At 33.1% G+C, this 26,376-nt stretch overlaps 1 protein-coding gene across 1 annotated transcript in view; it reads left to right on the top strand.

Annotated features, from left to right (window-relative positions):
* Window positions 1–26,376, top strand: part of LOC139512400 (heat shock 70 kDa protein 12A-like) — a 49,011-nt gene that overhangs the window by 16,895 nt on the left and 5,740 nt on the right. Inside the window, exons 2-3 of the mRNA XM_071300010.1 lie at window positions 19,713–20,000; window positions 25,438–25,665. Coding sequence (XP_071156111.1) covers window positions 19,713–20,000; window positions 25,438–25,665 — 516 coding nt within the window. The remainder of the gene's footprint in view (window positions 1–19,712; window positions 20,001–25,437; window positions 25,666–26,376) is intronic.

A 26,376-nucleotide genomic window follows, 5' to 3' on the forward strand; every position in this document is an offset into this window, starting at 1 on the left:
ATCTCACATGTTTTAGACATTTTTAGCTATGTCTACTTATAAAACTACCTTTTAGCCGATAAGTCAACGAAAAACGTCATTGGACATTTTTCTTATTCCAGCTTAAAATGCAGCCACCGAGTCAAACGACATTCGACAAAAGAACGGCTTTAATTTAATCAAGAACTGACACACTTCGTTGCTTCTGCAAAGGTTCAGGAAGATCAGAGAATAAGAAATAGGATCACTATACATAAGAGATAAAACAGTTGTTCAAAAATGTAACGTTGGACATCCGTTTTTTTCATATAGCTTTGTTGTGTTAATCCTCAAATATACTAGATATTATTAAGCATATGACCAAGAGCTAGATAAGAACATAAAGGAAAACATATACTGAATTAGTTTTTATAGTGGTTAGTGTTTGTTAACATTTTATTTTGTTTTGCGGAAGAAATTTCGAAGATTCTGTTTTAAATCATAGGGGGTTGCAGGAACAGCGTGGGTGACGTTTGTTCAATTTGAAAATATCATAAATACTAACGTCGTCAATTAAGTTTTTTCGTTTGTTGCATGTCCATTTATCACAAAAAATCTTCAATAAAAATTCCTCGCATCTTCGAAAATTCTACATCAAAAAGCTCAAAAAGCTGACCAAAACAATAGAAGTTCATGTATTACTTGCATACACATGTCATACGCAAACATCGTGTGAAGTAATGACGTAGCAATATAGATTAAAATGGAATGTGCACTGTGAAGTCGTAGACCGTGTGCAAAGATAATTAATTAGCCAATAGAGTGAGATGACAAGTTCATAATAAACTCCAATTATAATAAATATAATTTTAATTTTATGACTCCATTTGTTCTTGGTGTATTATAAAATGGTTATATCTAATACCAAATTAATGTCTCTTTTGTTTACCCGTACCACTCTTTAACACAGAAATGATAATTCTTGCCCTGAGTAGCTGTCTCATAAGCATAAACCCAAACCTCAATTCTAAAGGACACATGTCTGTAGTTTGTAATAACTGTAAGTGTGATGAGAAGTATACTAATATTTACAAAGACTAAGTAATAAACTATTATTTATTCAAATATCTAAAAGCATATGCATTTGTTTACAATATGGCAACTGGGGACTTTATATACAACTGCAATTAAAAACCAATAATGTATAATATTCTATCTCCATATGCAAAGGGAGATAACTCTAGCTAAATCTTGAAACTTGGAATTGAGATAATTTTTCATAGATTGACTAAAGATTTTGTATCGAAATAGCCAAATACAGATGCTTGCAGCTGTAGTCCCAAGTTGAAATAATGAGAAGGATAAAATCAATCCACTCCTTGCTGTCAGTACAAATTTTTAATTCTTCAAAGTAGAGGTCATTTGAATTTCAGCTTGTCTAAGTACATCTGGAGATGTATCAATATATTTGGTATAACAATCTGAGGGCCATCGTCCCAAAGTTTGAATAAGATGATCTTCCAGTCGTGCTTTGTGTGCAGTAGTTGCAGCACCACTTCTGAATGAATGGCCATTATACTTTTCGCTGGATAATCCTAATTTGTCTAATGTACATTTTACATGAGAAATGAAAAAATTTCTTGACAATGCATCACCTTTATTAGTAATAAAAAAGAACTCAGAATTGCTATAAATACTCATTCTGAGTCTATAGTATTTTTGAAGTACAACTACATGACATATATCTGTAGAGGTTTTAAACAAAGGAATAGTAATACCATACCTAAAAGGATTAGTCTTAGATTTCTTAAGGTGCACAAAAATACAGTCATTTGATATTTGAACATCATGATCAAATTTTTTGGTATCATAAACAGAAAATTCACCACATCTTAAAAACCCGAAAAAAAGTTGTTACACATGCAGCTTCTATTAAAACATCTGTAAAACTATCAACAATACAATTGCGTAGTAAAAAACACATTTTGTGTAAAATATCAAATGTTATAGGTAAACGAACTCTCTTAGGCATAATGGCATGCTTCTTTTTTGTCGAGCCTGCAACTTTTGTTGCAGAAAGCTCGACATAGGGATAGTGATGCGGCGGCGGCTACGGCGGCTACGGCGGCGGCGTTAGCTAACTTTTTAAAAGCTTTATATTTTAGAGGGTGGAAGACCTGGATGCTTCATACTTTGTATATAGATGCCTCATGTTACGAAGTTTCCGTCAGTCACATGTCAAATGTCCTTGACCTCATTTTCATGGTTCAGTGACCACTTGAAAAAAAAGTTCAGATTTTTTGTAATGTTGAATTCTCTCTTATTATAAGTAATAGGATAATTATATTTGGTATGTGCGTACCTTGCAAGGTCCTCATGCCCGTCAGACAGTTTTCACTTGACCTCGACCTCATTTCATGGATCAGTGAACAAGGTTAAGTTTTGGTGGTCAAGTCCATATCCCAGATACTATAAGCAATAGGTCTAGTATATTCGGTGTATGGAAGGACTGTAAGGTGTACATGTCCAACTGGCAGGTGTCATCTGACCTTGACCTCATTTTCATGGTTCAGTGGTTATAGTTAAGTTTTTGAGTTTTGGTCTTTTTATCTAATACTATATGCCATAGGTCAACTATATTTGGTGTATGGAAATATTTTATGATCTATATGTCAGTCCCGCAGGTTTTATTTGACCTCGACCTCATTTTCACGGTTCATTGCTCAGTGTTAAGTTTTGTGTTTTGGTCTATTTTTCTTAAACTATAAGTAATAGGTCAACTATATTTGTTGTATGGAATCATTGTTAGCTGTACATGTCTGCCTGGCATGGTTCATCTGACCTTGACCTCATTTGCATGGTTCATTGGTCTTTTTTTAGTTATCTTGGTTAATGCTAAGTTTATGTGAGTTTTTAATAAAGCTTTATACTTAGGACTATCAACATAATATCAATAATTAGTAAAGAAGGCGAGACATTTCAGCGTGTGCACTCTTGTTTAAACCTACTAATACTGATTTTAATTTTGGCAATGGTTTACCGACAAAGTTCTCTAATGGATTAACACCCCTTTTAATAAGTAAAAGAAACGTATACCACATAGGTAGGATTTAATGGTGGAATATCTCAGATGCTTATTAGATTCGCAATAGGCTATAAAACGCATCAACAAGTTCTCAGAAACAGGTGGTAACTGGAAAGTTGACCAAGTTGATCCTTGTAATTGTAAGAACTTAAGATAATGTTCGTATCCCACGTTGTACAACGCTTTAGTTGAATCTGCAACAGCGAAAGCTTGTAAATTTTCTACTGCGATGTCCAAATAATCTCTTCCAGGGTTGGACAAGGAGTTGCTGCTTTCTCTGCCTCTGGTGCTAGCTGATGAAATTTGTTCATCTGTAAACGAGATAAAGAGTTAGCAATTAAGTTCATTTTTCCAGGCACATGTTCACAACACGATAGGATATAACTACAAAAAAGCAATAGATAGAGTTTTATCCATAATAGTTGGGAGGTCTTTTGACCAAGTGTCACAAAACCATTTTCCTTTATAAAAACCTCCAAAACCAATGGTAGATGAAGCATCCGTAAATAAATGCATGTCCGCTGCAGAGGTTAAATGAGATTCATAGAACATGTTAATTCCATTTCACGTTGACAAAAATTGTACCTACATTGTTAAATCGGATTTACACTCTTTATTTAAATGAACATAGTGGTGACTCTCTTTGACAGAACACATCAGTCTATAAAGGTAAGTGACAAAGGCCCGACCTGGCAGAATTACTCTTGTAGCAAAGTTAAGATGTCCAAGTAATTGTTCAAGTTCTCTACGCGTACAAGATTTTTTATCTAGAACAAAACTAATAAATTGTGTGATTCTCTCAACCTTGTCTAACGGAAGTCGAGCCTGCATATTAATCGTGTCCAAAATAATGCCTATGTATTCGAGTTCGCAAACTGGTCAAACAGTCTTCTTACATGACAAATGAATATTAAGTTTGTTGAAAATAAGGCTTAACAAAGCCATTGTTCTTTCTCCACAACCAGAAGGTTTGTCTACAGTTAAAAAGTCATCTAATATATGGAAAATAACTTTGATATCATAATTGTTCTAAGCTATCCAGCACACATTTGTAGATGAAGAGTCAAACAGACGGGGACAAGAACAATACCCAAAAGGTAAACGAACGTTATGATAGTACTGACCATTCCACTTGACACAAAAGAGATGCCACTGTTCTTTTTTAATCGGAAGTTATTTAAACGCATCTGAGGTGTCCACCTTACAGCATAGGGACTTTGAACCATATCTTTGAATCGCATTAATATCATCATCAATTTTAATGTATGTCAAGGAAGATAGGTCTTTATCTATCAAATCGTTAACACTGTAGTGCTCATCTAAATTATGAGGAGATGATAAAACAATTATAAGCCATTGTTTTTTGGAATATTTGTGTGTAGCAGTACCCAATGGACTTACTCTATAACATAAAAAAGGGGGTTGAGAAAAAGGGCCCTTTAAAAAACTTTATCAACCTCCTGTTGTAATAAATTTGTGACTACTTCAGGATTTTTCTTAGCAGTTAAAGAATTTTTACATTCATAAATAGGTAAATTTACATCGAAAACTAACATATCAAATCTATTACGAAGGCTGTTGCATAAAAAGTTCACAAAACGCCTATCTGGATGATTGAAAAGTTCCCTTTCTAATTGGTCAATGTTAATAGGTGTTGACGGAACGTCTGTTGTATCAATAGAATCTAGTCATTTTGATTTACTGTTGGGCTGTCTAACTGGAAATGATTTGTTTTGTTCCTGTTGGGTTCCTGGCGTAGATTTATTAGTGGAACATTCAAACTTTCCATGGGTTTTCTTGCAGATTTTACACACTTGAGCATATCGGCAGTAAGGTTTGGCACAACCTTTTGGTTGATTAAAATTATAACAGATTTGCATTCCATCATGCACCACAATATATCTTCCATATTTATCCTGTGTAGGTTGAATTTTAGATATCCCCTGCTATTCCCACACATAGATGATTTGTGAAGTGTTGAAGAACAGAAATTGCACATATTTACTGTAGATCCAGCACAAACCATTGGTCTCAATTCTATATCACCCCTTGACCAGTCAATTTTTATATTGTGTTCTTGTAACATGATTGAACATTTTGCATTAAACATTTTGTGATATTCAAAAAATGTTGCTGGCCACACATTAGCGGTCTCGATGATGTGAGATAGGTTGCAATCTAGTTCTTCCGTCCTGTTTGGAAATACTTGACACATTATTTTTTATATCTTCCAAAAGCTATAATAAACTCGTATAATGTTAAATTTCGTTTTAAACGGTCATCATTTTCTTTAAATTTTTGGTGATTGGGCGTTTCATAGTTTGGAAGTAAGAGAATGTTTAAGTTTATGTCTTTACCGGAGATAATTTAGGTGTGAATCTCTGGAGAAACCATATCAACTCCAGAAAACGTTGTGGCGTGATATCCATGTTTTGACATTTGCATTTTTTGGTTTTGCATGGAAAAGATTGGAACTTGTGAAACGAAACTGTTGGAAAATTCATCTTATTGGGGTTTGCATATTCTCCCAACGTAGGGTTTTGAACACCAAATGTATTTTGGTTAACGGGTAATGTTGATCCAGGCCCGGGGTTAAAGTTCATGTCGGAATGCAAGTTGTATTTATTAGTCTGTTTTGGAACTCCGGCAATAACTTGCTGACACAATTGTAATGTGTTGTTGACAAGAGCATAGTCAAGCGTATTGAGATCAGCCCTGGGCGGAAATGCGTTGTTTTGATACGCAGAAGCACCTATTACTGGTAAAGGCGTGGGCTTCACTGTATTCATCCGCGAGGTAGATGCTGTCGGAATATTGGAAAATTCGGGATTTTGCGTATTTGTAGTCGATAAAATAACATCATCTTCTATATTTGATGCTAAAGAAGTATTCAAATTTGTACTGATGTTGGTAGTTTCAGTATTTCCACTGTCAGAACTTTCTGGACTGCTTTTTTGATTATCCAAGAAAATACGTTTTAATTGTTTATTAGTAAAGTTTTCGGATATTTTGATCCCAAGCGAAGCTAATTTATCTTTTAGCTCTGCTGATGTCCAATTATACGGATTATTAGGTTCTAGTTCTGGACCACGAGTTCTTTTCCTAGTATCCCTCCTTTTAGAAGCCATAACGAGACGAAAATTTTACACAGATAATTTGTCCAATAATAAAAGCATCAGGCTAAACACAAAGTTATTCTATATGAAGATATTCTTCTTGATGTATAACATGTATAAAGAAAACAAAGTACACAGTTTCAAGTCAAAAAGCTGACCAAAACAATAGAAGTTCATGTATCACTTGCATACACATATCATACGCAAACATCGTGTGAAGTAATGACGTAGCAATATAGATTAGAATGGAATGTGCACTTCTAATACGTTCAGGTATTTCACATCCAATTTTTTATGGTAATATTCTTTATAAAGCACAAAGGTGTCAGTATTCACCTCAGAAACTTACAAAACCTTTGAATAGACTTATTAAGAAGGGATATAATTACGATACTGTTGTCAAGTCATTAAAGATTGCATATTTTGGCGTTAATATTGAGTCACTGATAAGGTCTTTGCACCGGAACTAAACACATTTATTCTAAAATACAGTTGTTGGCATGACACGGGTTATGTTCTTCTCATATATGTTATGATGGTATGATACTAAACCCCTAACGGGAAGGATTGTGCCTGATGTTCATATGATGAAATCATAATCTTTCATTCAGTTTAGTTGAAGTCTGGAGCTGGCATGTCAGTTAACTGCTAGTAGTCTGTTGTTATTTATGTATTATTGTCATTTTGTTTATTTTCTTTGGTTACATCTTCTGACATCAGACTCGGATTTCTCTTGAACTGAATTTTAATGTGCGTTTTGTTATGCGTTTACTTTACTACATTGGTTAGAGGTATAGGGGGAGGGTTGAGATCTCACAAACATGTTTAACCCCGCCGCATTTTTGCGCCTGTCCCAAGTCAGGAGCCTCTGGCCTTTGTTAGTCTTGTATTATTTTAATTTTAGTTTCTTGTGTACAATTTGGAAATTAGTATGGCGTTCATTATCACTGGACTAGTATATATTTGTTTAGGGGCCAGCTGAAGGACGCCTCCGAGTGCGGGAATTTCTCGCTACATTGAAGACCTGTTGGTGACCCTCTGCTGTTGTTGTTTTTTATTTGGTCGGGTTGTTGTCTCTTTGACCCATTCCCCATTTCCATTCTCAATTTTACTGTGACGTCATAGACCGTGTGCAAAGATAATTAACTACCCAATAGAGTGAGATGACAAGTTCATAATAAACTCCAATTATAATAAATATAATTTTAATTTTATCACTAAAATCTTCAATAAAAATTCCTCGCATCTTCGAAAATTCTACATCAGAAATGATTCCACTAATAGTGATAATTCATCGCATCTATAGTTAAAATGGATCGCTTTCAATCATCGATATGCTATATTATGTTGCTTTTATAACACTTATTTGAACTTTAATGCTATGTTTGTACATTTAAAAGACATATTGCAATGACAATATGTTGAAACTTAACTTCAAATTATTATTTTGGTATTTTCGAAACGTAAACAAATACAGTTTTCCCATGATCCTTTATTCTACAATAGACATACTCGCATATGATAGTGAAAATGAACAAGCTGGATTCGCACTTTATATACACTGATGTTTTGGGGCCCTTTACAGCTTGCTCTTCGGTGTGGGCCAAGGCTACGTGTTGAAGATCGTACTCTGACCTATATTGGTTATCTTTTACAAATTATGACTTGGATGGAGAGTGGTCTCATTGGCACTCATCCCACAACTTCTATATCTATTTTCAAATTCTAATGTGATGTTCCTGATGAAAACAATCGTGTTCCATTTTCATAATGACGATTTTCACTTTTACGGTCAGGAGTAATGGCCTCAGAGATATACATAGAAAAAAACTTTATGCGGTTAGTTTGTTATAACTTATTACTTACATGATTTAACAAACTTTTCTAAAATTGTCCGTTTATAAATTTTTAAATTATTAAGAAACTAAGGTTTCAACTCCCTCAGGCAAAGTTGACTTTAGATGAATTTGGCTATAAATTTTAAGTATTTTTGTCATATAGCTCTTCAGCGGTTTCGGTACTTATACATCCTCGGATTTCAAATGATTTGCTTTGAGCGTTCCTCATGAAGGTAAATAAAAATAATTAAGTTTATCATATAAGGATAAACTGTTTTAATAAAAGTTTAACTCAGTTTTCCGGAATCAATCCTAATTGATTCTTAATTTAATCACATCAATAATACGTCATTTCGTGCCGTCATTCATGCGTTATCAAACAAGTTCAAAACTGCCAACATAGCTAACGAAAATTCCTACCTGCCTCCCCTTCCACCACCAAATATAAAGATAAGAAAAATTCTGCTGCTGTGTTTGAATTGTTTCAGGTTTTGTTGTGAAAGATGCAGAGGAGTGGTGCAATGGATATACTTGCCACTGGACTAACAGCTCAGCTTGAAAAGACAGTGCCTTATTGTCATGCAGTGGATGAGAAACCAGTTTATCGCATCGATACTTGTTTAATGGACTTATTTTCAAGATTATTGACATTTGATATTTAACTATTTCTTCATGACATTAACTCTTAATTTAGTATTTTATCATTTCAAATTTGTTGTAAATTAAAAATAAATAGTCGTTACAGTATAGCTGGCGGGATATGGCAAGATGAAAATGGAACATGTCCCCTGTTGACTAAATGGAACATGTCCCCACATTGTACGCTAGCTTATATTTGGGGTTATATTCTTCTGTGTTCCCTCAGAGATTATAGATTGGGTCTTCTTTGAATGTACCAAAGAGACCGGTTCCTGAATTGGTCCCAGTTTGGAACTTAAGGTGTTCTCTTTGAATTTTATAATTAATAAGCTGCAATGGAAACCAAAGAGTTCGTGGGGGGGGGGGGGGGGGGGGGGGGGTATTTGCTACGTATCGGGTTCATTTTTCATACGATCTCTCTATTTAGCATTTAACGTAGAGGGTTGTAGCTTTCATTGCCTACCAGTGAAGCACATGCTTGCCAAAAATAATGGTTCGGCGGTTTGTACGTTCATCTTGCCTCATCTTGTCTGCGCAAAAAATTTAATACTGTAGCCAAATCATTCAAAATTCTTTGTTGATTATATATTTATCTTTGAAAACAAAAAGAGCCGCTTTTACATTTCACACATACTACTATGGTAAAGAAAGGGTAATGCCTCGTTCACACGGACATTTAATTAAGTCTCCCAAACAAAGTTTGGAGACTTATTGTTTTTGCTCAGTTCTTATTATTTTTATTATTATGGCACCCTCAACGGAGTTGGGGTGACGTATTGTTATTCTACGTTTCTTTTTTTTCTTATTATTTTTATTAATCTTAAGTTCCTAGGGGGTCACCCCACCCCCTCTTATTTGAAAACTTGTAAACGGTCAACATCCCCACCCCTAAACCATATATATTCTTGTAGGGGACAATAAAACAAATGAAATGAAATAAAATAAAAGGGAATTCCGTAGGGGGTCACCCCACCCCCTCTTGTTTGAAAACTTGTAAACGGTCAACATCCCCACCCCTAAACCATATATATTCTTGTAGGGGACAATAAAACAAATGAAATGAAATAAGAGGGAAGTCCCTAGGGGGTCACCCCACCCCCTCTTGTTTGAAAACTTGTAAACGGTCAACATCCCCACCTCTAAACCATATATATTCTTGTATGGGACAATAAAGCTAATCAAATGAAATTAAAGGGAAGTTCCTGGGGGTTGCCCCACCCCGTTCAATTTGAGAATGTGCTATTATCTTGTAAACGGTCCAGATCCCCACCCTTAAACCATATACATTCTTGTAGGGGACAATAAAACAAATGAAATGAAATGTAGGTAAATTCCCTGGGGGTCACCACCACCCCTTCCTGTTTGAATACTTGTAAATGGTGGAGATCCCTACTCGTAAGCCATATATATTCTTGTATGGGACAAAAAATCAAATCAAATGAACATGGGACCATATGAATGGCGAGTTATGGGAGCTTTGTTTGGGAGACTTCGTTACAGCATCCTGTTACAATTACTTCTTGTTCGAATTGAATTCGAATCGAATGCGAATCGAATTCGCTTATCGCGTTCACACACTCTTCTTTTTTAATTCGAATTGATTCGAATTATCTAATTCGAATTAGTCAATTCGCATTAGAAATACGTTTTTGTTAATACGAATTAAAAGCTAACGTCGTTTGGACAGTAAAGCGAATTTGACGCGCATTGCAATTCGAATTCCAATTGACGTTAGGACGTAAAACGTTTCGAATGCGAATTAAACTAATTCGAATTAGTTAATGCGAATCGAATTCGAATAATGTTTGAACTCAGCATTAGATTGCATATGAGACATAATTAAGAAGAAAGCAAAAATTGGTTCATTGCCCATGAGACATGTATATAATATGAAGCAGTTCGGATCTTTGATTAAAGCGCTTCGGACGCATTACAATTATTAAACGTGTAGTTTTCAATATTTTACATCACTGGGTCGATACCTCTGCTGGTGGACTATCAGTCCCCGAGGGTATCATGAACTCAGTAGTCAGTACTTCGGTACTGACATGATTTAACAAACTTTTCTAAAATTGTCCGTTTATAAATTTTGAAATTATTAAGAAACTATGGTTTCAACTCACTCAGGCAAAGTTGACTTTAGATGAATTTGGCTATCAATTTTTTTATCTTTTTTTGTCATATAGCTCTTCAACGGTTTCGGTACTTATACATCCCCGGATTTCAAATGTTTTTGAGCGTTCCTAATGAAGGTAAATCCAGAAAAGCGCTTCGAACGCATTGAAATTATTAAACGTGTTGTTTTCAATTTATTAATCTTTTCAAGTTTAAACGTATGTTATATGTTCGTAGTATTTAAGAACTTAATAATTTTGGAAGTATTAATTAAAATTGAATAGGTATTATCGAAAAATTTGTAATCGTTGAATGTGTATATCATACTTCAAGATTGTTAAATCATATTAATAATCTATACTGAATGAAGGTTCGCAAGAATCTTTAAAAAAAAAATTAAAGGTCTTTCCACAAGTAAAGATCTATTTAATTATCAAAATATTAAAAATCAATCTAAAATGTCAGTTCCTATGACTTTATAATGTATAAATAGGAATTTAAAGCAAAGGTAAAAATATCTGTAATATGTATGGGTAATGAGTTGTATCACTTTCGGCATGATTTTAAATATAAGATGGGCGAAAACTCTCATTTATCGTTTACGCACCCTTCCAACCAACATTTATAAGTTACAACATGTCGCAACTCACAATTCAGTAAAAATAATTTGTCAATATCTTTCATGGTTGTTGAAAATAAGAGAAAATAAGTCAAAATCAAAATTTAGAATATGACCTTGACCTTTGACCTTGACCTTAATTTCATTTTTTTGGACCAAGGACCTTGAATCCAAAGACCCTAGGCCTATATCACTGATGGTTTACCAGTTAGAAACGCATATCACTTATATCAAATGTATTAGGGGAAATAACTCTCATATGGAGTCTTCAAATAGCTTCAGTCCAAATGAATATCCTAATCCTGAAGAAGTAACGAGCAATTTGGTAAAATAAATTTGTCGTAATCTTTTATGGTTGTGAAGGAGTAGTGGCCACAAGAAAAACAGTGTTTGGGGAGATAACTCTTACAACGTAAAGTATTTGGTTACGCAGTGGTTAGTTTTAAAAGTGCATACGCTTTACGATATCATATTCCAAATATCTAAGCGACATCTTTTGAAACATCAATACTACAAAAGAAAAAATTTAGGCGGAAGAAAAAAATAAACCTAATTAAAAACCAATTTTTCAAAGAACAATTGAAGGTCTTTCCACAAGTAATGATCTATTTTATTATTAAAATATTAAAAATCAATCTAAAATGTCAGTTCCTATGACTTTATAATGTATAAATATGAATTTAAAGCAAAGGTCAAAATCTAGAATGTCCTATTAACCTTTGACCTTGACCTCAATTTCAAGGTAACCAACCAAGAACCTCAAATAAAAAGACCCTAGGTCTGTAATATGTATGGTAAATGAGTTATATCACTTTAGGCATGATTTTAAATATAAGATGGGCGAAAACTCTCATTTATTGTTTACGCACCCTTCCAACCAAAATTTATAAGTTACAACATGTCGCAACTCACAATTTAGTAAAAATATTTTGTCAATATCTTTCACGGTTGTTGAAAATAAGTGAAAATAAGCCAAAATCAAAATTTAGAATATGACCTTGACCTTTGACCTTGACCTTATTTTCATTTTTTTGGACCAAGGAACTTAAATCCAAAGACCCTAGGCCTATATCACTGATGGTTTACCAGTTAGAAACGCATATCACTTATATCAAATGCATAAGTGGAAATAACTCTCATATGGAGTCTCTGGATAACTTCAGTCCAAATGAATATCCTAATCCTGAAGAAGTAACGAGCAATTTGGTAAAATAAATTTGTCATAATCTTTTACGGTTGCGAAGGAGTAGTGGCCACAAGAAAAACAGTGTTTGGGGAGATAACTCTTACAATAAAAAGTATTTTGTTATGCAGTTGTAAATTTTTAAAGCGTATAAACTATACGACATCATATTCCAAATATCTAAGCGACATCTTTTGGAACATCAATACTACGCAAGAAAAAATTTAGGCGGAAGAAAAAAAAAAAAATTAAAAACCAATTGTTCAGAGAACAATTGAAGGTCTTTCCACTAGTAAAGAGCTATTTTGATATTGAAATATGAAAAATTCAGTTGAAAATGTCAGTTCCTATGGCTTAATGATGTATAAATATGAATTTTGAGCAAAGGTCAAAATCTAGAACGTCAAATTTACTGATGACCTTGACCTATATTTCAAGGTCATAAACCAGGGACCCCAAATAAAAAGACCCTAGGTCTGTAATATGTATAGTTAATGAGTTATATCATTTACGTTTAATTCTTAATATAGGAGGGGCAAAAACTCCCATTTTATGTCTACACACCCTTTTAACCAAAATATATAAGTTACAACTAACAATTTAGTAAAAATAATTTGTCGGTATCTTATAAGGTTAATGAAAATTAGTGAAAATAGGCCAAAATCAAAATTTAGAATATGACCTTGACCTTTGACCTTTACCTAATTTTCATTTTTTTGGACCAATGATCTCAAAACAAAAGACCCTAGGTCTCTATCACTTATGGTTTTCCAGTTTAAAATACATTTCAAAATTTCAAATACAAAAGGGGAACTAACTCTCATATGGAGTCTCTATACGGCTTCGGTCAAAATAAAACAGAACATCCTGAGGATGTAACGAGCAATTTGGTAAAATAAATTTGTCGTAATCTTTTATGGTTGCGAAGGAGTAGTGGCCACAAGAAAATCAGTGTTTAGGGAGATAACTCTAACAACGTAAAGTATTTGGTTACGCAGTGGTTAGTTTTAAAAGTGCATACGCTTTACGATATCATATTCCAAATATCTAAGCGACATCTTTTGAAACATCAATACTACGCAAGAAAAGAATTAGGCGGAAGAATAAAAAAAAAAAAATAATAATAATTAAAAACCAATTGTTCAGAGAACAATTGAAGGTCTTTCCACTAGTAAAGAGCTATTTTGATATTGAAATATGAAAAATCAGTTTAAAATGTTAGTTCCTATGGCTTTATGATGTATTTATATGAATTTAAAGCAAAGGTCAAAATCTAGAACGTCCTTTTAACCTATGACCTTGACCTCAATTTCAAGGTCACAAACCAAGGACCTTAAATCATAAGACCCAAGGTCTTTAATATGTTTGGTTAATGAGTAATACCACTTTACGCGTAATTCTAAATGTAAGATGGACAAAAACTCCCATTTATTGTATGCGCACCGGTTCAACCAAAATATACAAGTAAGGACATGTCGCAACTAACAATTTAGGAAAAAATATTTGTCGATATGTCACGGTATTTGAAAATAAGTGAAAATAAGCCAAAATCAAATTTTAGAATATGACCTTGACCTTTGACCTTGACCTTATTTTCATTTTTTTGGACCAAGGATCTCAAATCAAGAGACCCTAGGTCTCTATCACTTATGGTTTACCAGTTAGAAACGCATATCACCTATATCAAATACATAAGGGGGAATAACTCTCATATGGAGTCTCTGGATAGCTTCGGTCAAAATTAAAATCCTAATCCTGAAGATGTAACGAGCAATTTGGTAAAATAATTTTGTCGTAATCTTTTACGGTTACGAAGGAGTAGTGGCCACAAGAAAAACAGTGATTGGGGAGATAACTCTTACAATGTAAAGTATTTTGTTATGCAGTTGTAAATTTTTAAAGCGTATAAACTATACGATATCATATTCCAAATATCTAAGCGACAACTTATTAAACAACAATACTACGCAAGAAAAAAATTAGGCGGAAGAAAAAAAAAATAAATAATTAAAAACCAATTGTTCAGAGAACAATTGTAGGTCTTTCCACTAGTAAAGATCTATTTTGATATTGAAGTATGAAAAATCAGTTTCAAATGTTAGTTCCTATGGCTTTATGATGTATTAATATCAATTTAAAGCAAAGGTCAAAATCTAGAACGTCATATTAACCTATGACCTTGACCTCAATTTCAAGGTCACAAACCAAGGACCTTAAATCAAAAGACCCTAGGTCTTTAATATGTTTGGTTAATGAGTAATATCACTTTACGTGTAATTCTAAATGTAAGATGGACAAAAACTCCCATTTATTGTCTGCGCACCCTTTCAACCAAAATATACAAGTAAGGACATGTCGCAACTAACAATTTATGAAAAATCATTTGTCGATATGTCATAAGGTATTTGAAAATAAATGAAAATAAGCCAAAATCAAAATTTAGAATATGACCTTGACCTTTGACCTTGACCTCATTTATATTTTTTTGGACCAAGGACCTCAAATCTAAAGACCCTATGTCTTTATCACTTATGGTTTACCATTTAGAAATGCATATCACTTAATTAAATGGAAAAGGGGGAATAACTCTCATATGGAGTCTCTGTAAAGCTTCGGTCCAAATGAATACCCTAATCCTGAAGATGTAATGAGCAATTTGGTAAAATAAATTTGTCATAACCTTTAACGGTTGCGAAGGAGTAGTGGCCACAAGAAAAACAGTGTTTGGGGAGATAACTCTTACAACGTAGAGTATTTTGTTACGCGGTTGTAAATTTTTAAAGCGTATAAACTAAACAATATCATATTCCAAATATCTAAGCGACAACTTATTAAACAACAATACTACGCAAAAAACAAATTTAGGCGGAAGAAAAAAAAAAATAATTAAAAACCAATTGTTCAGAGAACAATTGTAGGTCTTTCCACTAGTAAAGATCTATTTTGATATTGAAATATGAAAAATCAGTTTAAAATGTTAGTTCCTATGGCTTTATGATGTATTTATATGAATTTAAAGCAAAGGTCAAAATCTAGAACGTCATATTAACCTATGACCTTGACCTCAATTTCAAGTTCACAAACCAAGGACCTTAAATCAAAAGACCCTAGGTCTTTAATATTTTTGGTTTATTAGTAATATCACTTTACGTGTAATTCTAAATGTAAGATTGGCAAAAACTCCCATTTATTGTCTGCACACCCTTTCAACCAAAATATACAAGTAAGGACATGTCCCAACTAACAATTTATGAAAAATTATTTGTCGATATGTCATAAGGTATTTGAAAATAAATGAAAATTAGCCAAAATCTAAATTTAGAATATGACCTTGACCTTTGACCTTGACCTCATTTTTATTATTTTGGACCAAGGACCTCAAATCTAAAGACCCTATGTCTTTATCACTTATGGTTTACCATTTAGAAATGCATATCACTTAATTAAATGGAAAAGGGGGAATAACTCTCATATGGAGTCTCCATAAAGCTTCGGTCCAAATGAATATTCTAATCCTGAAGATGTAACTAGCAATTTGGTAAAATAAATTTGTCGTAATCTTTAACGGTTGCGAAGGAGTAGTGGCCACAAGAAAAACAGTGTTTGGGGAGATAACTCTTACAACGCAAAGTATTTGGTTACGCAGTTGTCAGTTTTAAAAGCGCATACACTTTACGATATCATATTCATAATATCTAAGCGACATCTTTTGAAACATCAATACTACGCAAGAAAAAAATTAGGCGGAAGAAAAAAAAAAAAATAATAATAATTAAAAACCAATTGTTCAGAGAACAATTGTAGGTCTTTCCACTAGAAAAGATCTATTTTGATATTGAAATATTAAAAATCAGTTTAAAATGTTAGTTCCTATGGCTGTATGATGTATTTATATGAATTTAAAGCAAAGGTCAAAATCTAGAACGTCATATTGACCTATGACCTTGACCTCAATTTCAAGTTCACAAACCAAGGACCTTAAATCAAAAGACCCAAGGTCTTTAATATGTTTGGTTTATTAGTAATATCACTTTACGCGTAATTCTCAATGTAAGATGGGCAAAAACTCCTATTTATTGCCTGCGCACCCTTTCAATCAAAATATACAAGTAAGGACATGTCGCAACTAACAATTTATGAAAAATTATTTGTCGATATGTGATAAGGTATTTGAAAATAAATGAAAATAAGCCAAAATCAAAATTTAGAATATGACCTTGACCTTTGACCTTGACCTCATTTTTATTATTTTGGACCAAGGACCCCAAATCTAAAGACCCTATGTCTTTATCACTTATGGTTTACCATTTAGAAATGCATATCACTTAATTTAAGGGAAAAGGGGGAATAACTCTCATATGGAGTCTCCTTAAAGCTTCGGTCCAAACGAATATCCTAATCCTGAAGATGTAACGAGCAATTTGGTAAAATAAATTTGTCGTAATCTTTAACGGTTGCGAAGGAGTAGTGGCCACAAGAAAAACAGTGTTTGGGGAGATAACTCTTACAACGTAAAGTATTTTGTTACACAGTTGTAAATTTTTAAAGCGTATAAACTATACGATACCATATTCCAAATATCTAAGCGACATCTTTTGAAACATCAATAATACGCAAGAAAAAAAATTAGGCGGAAGAAAAAAAAAAAAAATAATAATAATAATAATCAGAACAAATTCAATAGGTCTTTCCACGGAAAGGTGGAAAGACCTAATAATCACAACAAATTCAATAGGTCTTTCCACGGAAAGGTGGAAAGACCTAATAATCAGAACAAATTCAATAGGTCTTTCCACGGAAAGGTGGAAAGACCTAATAATCAGAACAAAACCTATAGGTCTTTCCACGGAAAGGTGGAAAGACCTAATAATTATAATCAGAACAAAAACAATAAGTCTTTCCACAGAAAAGTGGAAAGACTTAATAATCAGAAGAAATCCAATAGGTCTTTCCACGGAAAGGTGGAAAGACCTAATAATCAGAAGAAATCCAATAGGTCTTTCCACGGAAAGGTGGAAAGACCTAATAATCAGAACAAAACCTATAGGTCTTTCCACGGAAAAGTGGAAAGACCTAATAATAATAATAATAATCAGAACAAAAACAATAAGTCTTTCCACAGAAAAGTGGAAAGACTTAAAAATAATAATTAAAAACCAATTGTTCAGAGAACAATTGTAGGTCTTTCCACTAGTAAAGATCTATTTTGATATTGAAATATGAAAAATCAGTTGAAAATATTAGTTTCTATGGCTTTATGATGTATTTATATGAATTTAAAGCAAAGGTCAAAATCTAGAACGTCGTATTAACCTATGACCTTGACCTAAATTTCAAGGTCACAAACCAAGGACCTTAAATCAAAAGACCCTAGGTCTTTAACATGTTTGGTTAATGAGTAATATCACTTTATGCATAATTCTAAATGTAAGATGGACAAAAACTCCCATTTCATGTATGCACACCCTTTCAACCAAAATATACAAGTAAGGACATGTTGCAACTAACAATTTATGAAAAATTATTTGTCAATATGTCATACGGTATTTGAAAAGAAGTGAAAATAAACCAAAATCAAAATTTAGAATATGACCTTGAACTTTGACCTTGACCTCATTTTCATTTTTTGGGACCAAGGATCTCAAATCAAAATACCCTAGGTCTCTATCAATTATGGTTTACCATTTAGAAATGCATAATACTTAATTCAAATGGAAAAGGGGGAATAACTCTCATATGGAGTTTCCGTAAAGCTTCGGTCCAAGTGAATATCCTAATCCTGATGATGTAACGAGCAATTTGGTAAAATAATTTTGTCGTAATCTTTTACGGTTGCGAAGGAGTAGTGGCCTCAAGAAAAACAGTGTTTGGGGAGATAACTCTTACAACGTAAAGTATTTTGTTACGCGGTTGTAAATTTTTAAAGCGTATAAACTATACAATATCATATTTCAAATATCTAAGCGACATCTTATGAAACAACAAAACTACGCAAGAAAAAAATGTAGGCGGAAGAAGAAAAATAATAATAATCAGAAAAAAATCAATAGGTCTTTCCACGGAAAAGTGGAAAGACCTAATTAAAAACCAATTGTTCACGGAACAATTGTAGGTCTTTCCACTAGTAAATATCTATTTTGATATTGAAATATGACAAATCAGTTTAAAATGTTAGTTCTTATGGCTTTATGATGTATTTATATGAATTTAAAGCAAAGGTCAAAATCTAGAACGTCATATTAACCTATGACCTTGACCTCAATTTCAAGGTCACAAACCAAGGACCTTAAATCAAAAGACCCTAGGTCTTTAATATGTTTGGTTAATGAGTAATATTACTTTACGTGTAATTCTAAATGTAAGATGGGCAAAAACTCCTATTTATTGTCTGCGCATCCTTTCAACCAAAATATACAAGTAAGGACATGTCGCAACTAACAATTTATAAAAAATTATTTGTCGATATGTCATACGATATTTGAAAATAAATGAAAATAAGCCAAAATCAAAATTTAGAATATGACCTTGACCTCATTTTTATTTTTTTGGACCAAGGACCTCAAATCTAAAGACCCTATGTCTTTATCATTTATGGTTTACCATTTAGAAATGCATATCACGTAATTAAATTGAAAAGGGGGAATAACTCTCATATGGAGTCTCCGTAAAGCTTCGGTCCAAATGAATATCCTAATCCTGAAGATGTAACGAGCAATTTGGTAAAATAAATTTGTAGTACCCTTTAACGGTTGCGAAGGAATAGTGGCCACAAGAAAAACAGTGTTTGGGGAGATAACTCTTACAACGTAAAGTATTTTGTTAAGCATTTGTAAATTTTTAAAGCGTATAAACTATACAATATCATATTTCAAATATCTAAGCGACATCTTTTGAAACATCAATACTACGCTAGAAAAAAATTAGGTGGAAGAAAAAAAAATAATAATCAGAACAAATTCAATAGGTCTTTCCACGGAAAGGTGGAAAGACCTAATTAGTATTTAACATACATTACAGAATTTTGTCTTTGTTTACAAAGTATTACGTACATTTAACTCAGATTTCCTGATATACTTTCAAGTTTATTGGGTCAAATATGACAGAAAATGTGCAGTTATCACCAAAAAAAAAAGATTTATATGGCAACCTATATTTTCAGATGGATTACTCAATGTTGGTTACAGCAATAAAAATAGGAACAAAGTCATGTGGATTTGCTCATCAGTTTAAATACCAATTCGAAGATGATCCCAAAATCGTTCAGTCGTATGTGTTTATGACTGAAAAAGCGCCAAGACTAGATTTCCCTTCAGCTTTTATACTTTCAAAAGAAGGTCATGCTGAGGAATTTGGATATCAAGCTATTCAACAATTTGAAGAGAATGAAGATTACAGCAAAGACTTTGTTTTCTTCGAAAATGTCATAGAAAGTCTTTACATCAGTGAGGTTTGTTGTAGTTGATAAAGATATAGTAAAATGTTTCAAATTTCGAATTCTAACTTTTTCGTTTGCTAAAAGAAAAAAAAAGAAAACAGATAGATAGCATTTCCACTGTGAAGATTTACTTTGTCATAATTGTGTCTGTTTATTGTTTGCTCGTTCGAACTGTTTAACATTTTTTCATGCCAGTTGCCATAATAACTTTAAAAAAATAAAAAATTGTTTTGTTTACTCATTAAAATGAAAGTGAAATCTTGAAATGATTATTCGCTTTTAGGAGGAAGTTCAGTCAAAATAACAAGAAAGATTGCCGATGAAGTATTCAGTTGAAAGTGATTATTTGACCTAATTTAATCCGCATTCGTCTGACCTTCCATTTAACTCACAACTATAGCTATAGATTGGTAACGCATGTATAAGACATATTCGGAAAATGTCAACATTGAAAGTGAAACAAAGGTGAACAATTTTGTTGACAGATTCAATCCACAAAATAATCATTCTTATTCATGTAAAACCGATGAATAACTTATTTTTATGTTTATATAGGGTTATGTGACTGTTGGTAGTCTTCGAAGGGAGTTTATATCGATGGTATAAAGTTGGTATCTAGACTAAAATAGACACGAAATGTTGATATACATCATCGAGTCCATGCGTTGTTAATTGCTTATTTCAGACTTATTGTAATTTGGATATACGTTTTAGTTATATTTCAAATTTGAGAATTTGAGTCAAATCGGTGAACATGAAATTGCCGGCTAATGCCCATTTAAGGACTATAGTTGCTTTCCTCAACATCAATTGGTATCTTGTCTGAAATCATTGGCGAATGGCTAGTATACCACATCTCCATATTTTATATATGTGGTTATTACATTTTTTTATTAGTTATTGTTATCCCATGAGAACGCGACGCACCAAGTCCGAGTGGGGTAGCCTGTCACTGAATAACCCATATTTCAGTCAGTAGTTGAATTTCGTATATAACAGTGAGCTTGAAATTAAGGATACTACTGATACAAGAAAGACTGCTTCATATCTTGATCTTTTCCTCAATATTGACACCGATTAAAATTCAAATTAAAATCTATGACCAGCAGAGTGATTTCAACTTCCCAAGTATCAATTTCCCATTTCTCAGCAGAAACATACCCTGTGCTCGATCTTATGGTGTTAAAATATCTTAATCGATATGTTATGCTCGTGCATGTCCACACTAAAAGAATTTCATAAACAGGAGTGTGCTCCTTGTGCAGAAACTGTTCCGACAGAATTGTGAGGAGAGAGATTACAAATGAAACTCCGTAGTTTTAATGTATACCATCACGAATTGGTTCATCATTACTATGTGTCTGTATCTTAACTAACACTTGACATTGTTAGTACTTTTAGGTTGTGGTTTATCATCTTTGTCGTTTGTCTGCTAAGTACCAAACCTGACCTATTCTCGAATATGACTGTTTTACTGAGTGTGAATTTGCATTGATATACGACGTGTCTCGGTATTTTATACATCCAACATTTATGTATTTGTTTTGTATGTTTCTGTTGTGGTTTTGGTTGCATGATATGATATGCCCTATCGTTTGTAGTCCAAATAATTTTGAAATAGCATTTCAAAATCGTCATTGTAATCATAATTGTTTATACTGGTATTGTGACAATTATTGTATGAAGTTCAAGATACATTGTATTGATAATTGTTCTTGTGTGTGTTTGCGCTGTATTTCTATCACGTAGTGTATTTTTAAAAATTGCCATATAAGCGGGAGGTTTTGCTGGTCATCAAACCAGGTTCAACCCACCATACTTTATTATGATTTTCTGTGCCGAGTCAGAAATATGGCAGTTGTTGTCAGATGGTTCGTTTCTGTGTATGCTGACGTTTATTTTTGTTGCACTTCAGTGTTCCTGTTGCTCCTTTGTTTGCCTCATATAGTTAATGTGTTTCCCTAGTCTTTGGATTGTTACTCGGTTTTGTTTTCCCTCAATCGATTTTATGACTTTTGAACAGCGGTTTACTACTGTTGCCATTAATTTACAACCCAACGCTTCTAGACTATAGTAACATCAAGTTCAAAATGCAGTACAACTAATATAACATATAACTGTATAGTATATACTCTTGTTGAGCCCAAGATAGTTTAAATATGTTAAACTAACAGTAAGATGGTATCCAGTCGTCCTGGTGTAAGAGTATGAATCGTGGCTTCAATACTTAAGGTCTTGAGTTCATCATTTCCACTATTTCACTTTCATTAATGTTTGAACAAAACAAAAACAAAATTATATTTTAAATTATATAGCGAGTGCCCCTTTTAGATATTTGATTCTTTATTAGATTTCGGTTTTGGTGCCACAATTTACCATCGTTACCTAAAGTTAAACAGTAAACGAAAAACATGAACAATACTCGAGATGATCTGACGATGTGAATTTGTCTTTATCTATACTTGTATAACGTGTAACCAGCGATCAACGGATCCGTACCTGAATAAATCGGGATTTCAAGTGCTAAACTCAATTTTGTACCACAACCATTTGTCATATTCATAATAAATAACACACCCTTAAATGAGTTCACAATGTCAAAATATATACACAGCATCATGCACATAAATCAAAATGCAAGGAGAAGTACCTCATTCACAATGCATAAACACAATGTTTCATAACAGAATATATATACACAATGTCACTAGCAATCACTATGTAACATGTATCTGACCGAATAATTCACAATATCACTAATAAATTACCATGCAATATGCATTAGGCCCTCAATTACACAATATCACCAACAGATTGAAACGTACGAATACTATAACAAAATATACAACTTTTATTTACAATGTTCACCAATTTGTAGTATATATTTGTGAATATGCTATTAACGACACTAACACAATTATAACACAATTATACTTAAACTAAATTAAAATCCTTCAAAGCACAAGGAATATATATGTATATAAACACATCTAAACTCACGCACTTACTATCCCTATGAGTTCCCACACAATGAATATCATCAAAAACTGGTAAGGTTAAATACGGTGCACTTTCACCCATATACTTCTAAGAAGCACCCACACTACCACAATATTACAACTTGTAACACCAGCAAGTACAAACCTTGTATTCTCACTAATACACTTCTAGGAAGATCCACCGTTCCATAATAATACAACTTGCTACACCAGCAAGTATATGCAAGTATACCCCTTGTACTCTCACTATTACACTTTCACAATATAACAACTTGCAACACCAGCAAGTATATACCTTGTATTTTCACTGTAAATAACTTATTTTCACTTTATGACACCATCACTATTCCAAATATTCACATAAAAATACAAAAACTATTTATATCCTTTGGAATCACTAAATCCACTCTACTAACCATTTGAAATATTATCCGTAAAATTTATCCTTCAAATGTCTATATGAAACTGACCGAGATTCTCTGATTTGAGCTGGTTTTTATACTACCATCTTGGTCAGTCAATTATACTTAAAGGATTGAAAATCAAGACTTTACCAACTGTAGAGGTGTTTTAAAGTAACAGATGGTGCTTTAACCATGGAGAAACATACATACATATCGAAACACAATTAAATTAAAGGGCAACTGTTATTTCACATCAAAATAAATGACTTATGACCGCTTTTTGTTACACTTGCGTTTTTATTTGTTTATCAAACTTGCATTTGTGCTGTATGATAGTCAAACTGTCATGGTTTAGGTCCATGCATACGCAAAAGCTGTAGATGAATAAGAATGCGATCAGACAATTATTAAATAAAAACTCATTACTGAAGATTTGGACAATTAGGATTTTCCTTAATAAGAAAGACTTTGTATATGTTTTGTAGTAAAACATAGGCATTGAAGTATTTAAAATATATACAATTGTCCTGTTAGATTTAAAGTACACAAGACTTTTAGTCAGGGATTTTGTTACCATAAATAAAGGCAACAGTAGTAAACTGCTGTTCAATAGTCATAAATCGATTGGGATAAAACAAATGCGGGTTACAAACTAAAACCGAGGGAAATACATCAACTATATGAGGAAAACAACGAAACAACAGAATACTGAAGTGCAACAAAAATCAAACGACAATGCAACATACACAGAAACGAACTAATAGACAACTGCCATATTCATGACTTGGTACAGGACATTTTAAGAAAAAATAGTTGATTGAACCTGGTTTTGTGGCTGGACAAACCTCGCGCTTTATGGCAATATTAAATATAAATTTCATTTACTTTATTTATTTTCATAAATTCAAAGACTTGTTTTGGAAGTCTGGCTTGATCGTTGCATTCAAACACGGGATATCATTCACTAATGTTTACGGTGATGCTGTTTATAGTGCACGTTAATGTAAATACGATCTATATTAACTTAATGATCCTTACAAGTAAACCAATTCTGTCTGAATGAACGCAGAACAGATACCGAGATTTAAATTTTGTACTTCAGACGTTCATTTTGTCTACAAAAGACTCATCAGTGACCCTCGAATTTTAAAAAAAAAAAAAAAACAACAAATAAAGTGTTTAGTTGGAGAGTAATTAGCAGCCGGAATTCCGAACGGTTTTGCCAAATACAGCTAACTAGGTAATCTATTTCTGTGTTATAAAATGTTCTTGTTAATTTATTCCTTCATTGAACTTTACTAGGATTAAGGCTAAGGTGCAAATGCCGTTGAACATTTGACAGGGAAGCAAAATATCGCATTTTATTAATATTCTAGCATTGTAATCTGATTTCTTTTAATAGCCAGACTTTCTTAATGAATTATCCATTGGAGATATAGGTCCTCTGTTGATCTTATTTATATAATATTCTATTGAAAATATGGTTTCCTGGCATAAGATAAAGATCGTGGAATTGATTAATATGCAGGATTTTTTTCAATGCTTCTGACAGTCTTGTATGGCCTGCCCTGGTTGCACCAACACGATGATCTTCATACAACAATTAACGATATCCTTAGCCCGATTTTGACATATATTTTTAATCTTCTTATGCTCGTCATATTCGTCATTGATTTGAGTGCCTACGATGAGTCATACACACGAAACACGCAGCTGATATCTTGATGATTTAGTTTTGTGTGTTTTGATTAATTAGCAAATACATATGAAATTCTAAAATGTCCGCCTATATCATGTATATGCTTGTATTTTTGTATATAGTACTAGTAAAATGATGAATGCACGTGATACAAAATAAGCAGAACAAAATTTAGAAACTTTAAAGTCACTTTTAATATGTATTTTAACTAGCTGTTGTAGAATTTTTATGATTGGACTTTACTTACAGACGCAAGAGGGGGTAAACACAATTAAAGCTCTGACCTGAAGGTTAAGCTCTTACTTTAAATTAGTTTCTAGCATGCATTTAAAATTAATTTGTTGTAGGATTTAGATGATGAGACATTAATAAAAGACTCGAGAGGGGGCAAACACAAAGCTCTTGATATTTTTGGAAAGTTTATGAAGAAACTTGTTGATTTCAGTTACCTTAAACTGACAAGTAGGTTAACGCCTGAATTTTTAAAACGCTCTGATATCAAATGGGTGTTGATGATTCCATCAGTAAGGACCGAAAGTGGAGTTGTAGCATTTTTTGAGAAAGCATGGCATGAGGTAAATATTGGTATATAAATAGAAGTGTAGCAATACAGTTGAGAATCTAATTGCAAACTATAACTTCCCCTGCAAAGAGGGGTAATTGAACTCTTCGATGTCTCCGTGAAAACGCTATACATGTTCTAAGGTCACAAGCAAGTGTACTCGCAAGAAGTGAGACTGATAATACAAATAAAAACAAAACTTCCATATCAAATGTCATTTCCTTAAAGGGGCACTAGCTGCCAAATTCATGTTCACCGATTTGACTCAAATTCTCATATTTTAACTATAACAATGTAAAACATTTTTCCAAACTATCAAAAGCATAAAATAATCCCTCGCCGGGATTCGAACCCATGCTCCTGAGATATCGTGACACAAAATCGCCTGCAATGTAGCCGTCCCGCTAGACCACACGACCACCTGGGCTTCATAAAAATGAAGCTTTCGGTGGCCGGGTGTTACCTTTCCACGTCAGTTTGAATATAACGTCGTACTACAGTACATGATATATATATATATATATATATAATTATACAACTCGTTTAGACGAGTTGTATATACATAATGTACACAGCCATGTATCACCATCACTGCTGGTTGATCCGATGGATAAATCTGTTGTAGAGGTGTCACTGGCTCAGACGTACTTATATTCATATAATTATATACACGTCACACGAACTTGCCTATTCCTCGTTCTTATGAAATAAAGTCTAGAGAAAT

This window comes from Mytilus edulis, chromosome 2, assembly GCF_963676685.1.
Source record: "Mytilus edulis chromosome 2, xbMytEdul2.2, whole genome shotgun sequence".
NCBI classification, from domain to species: Eukaryota; Metazoa; Mollusca; class Bivalvia; order Mytilida; family Mytilidae; genus Mytilus; species Mytilus edulis.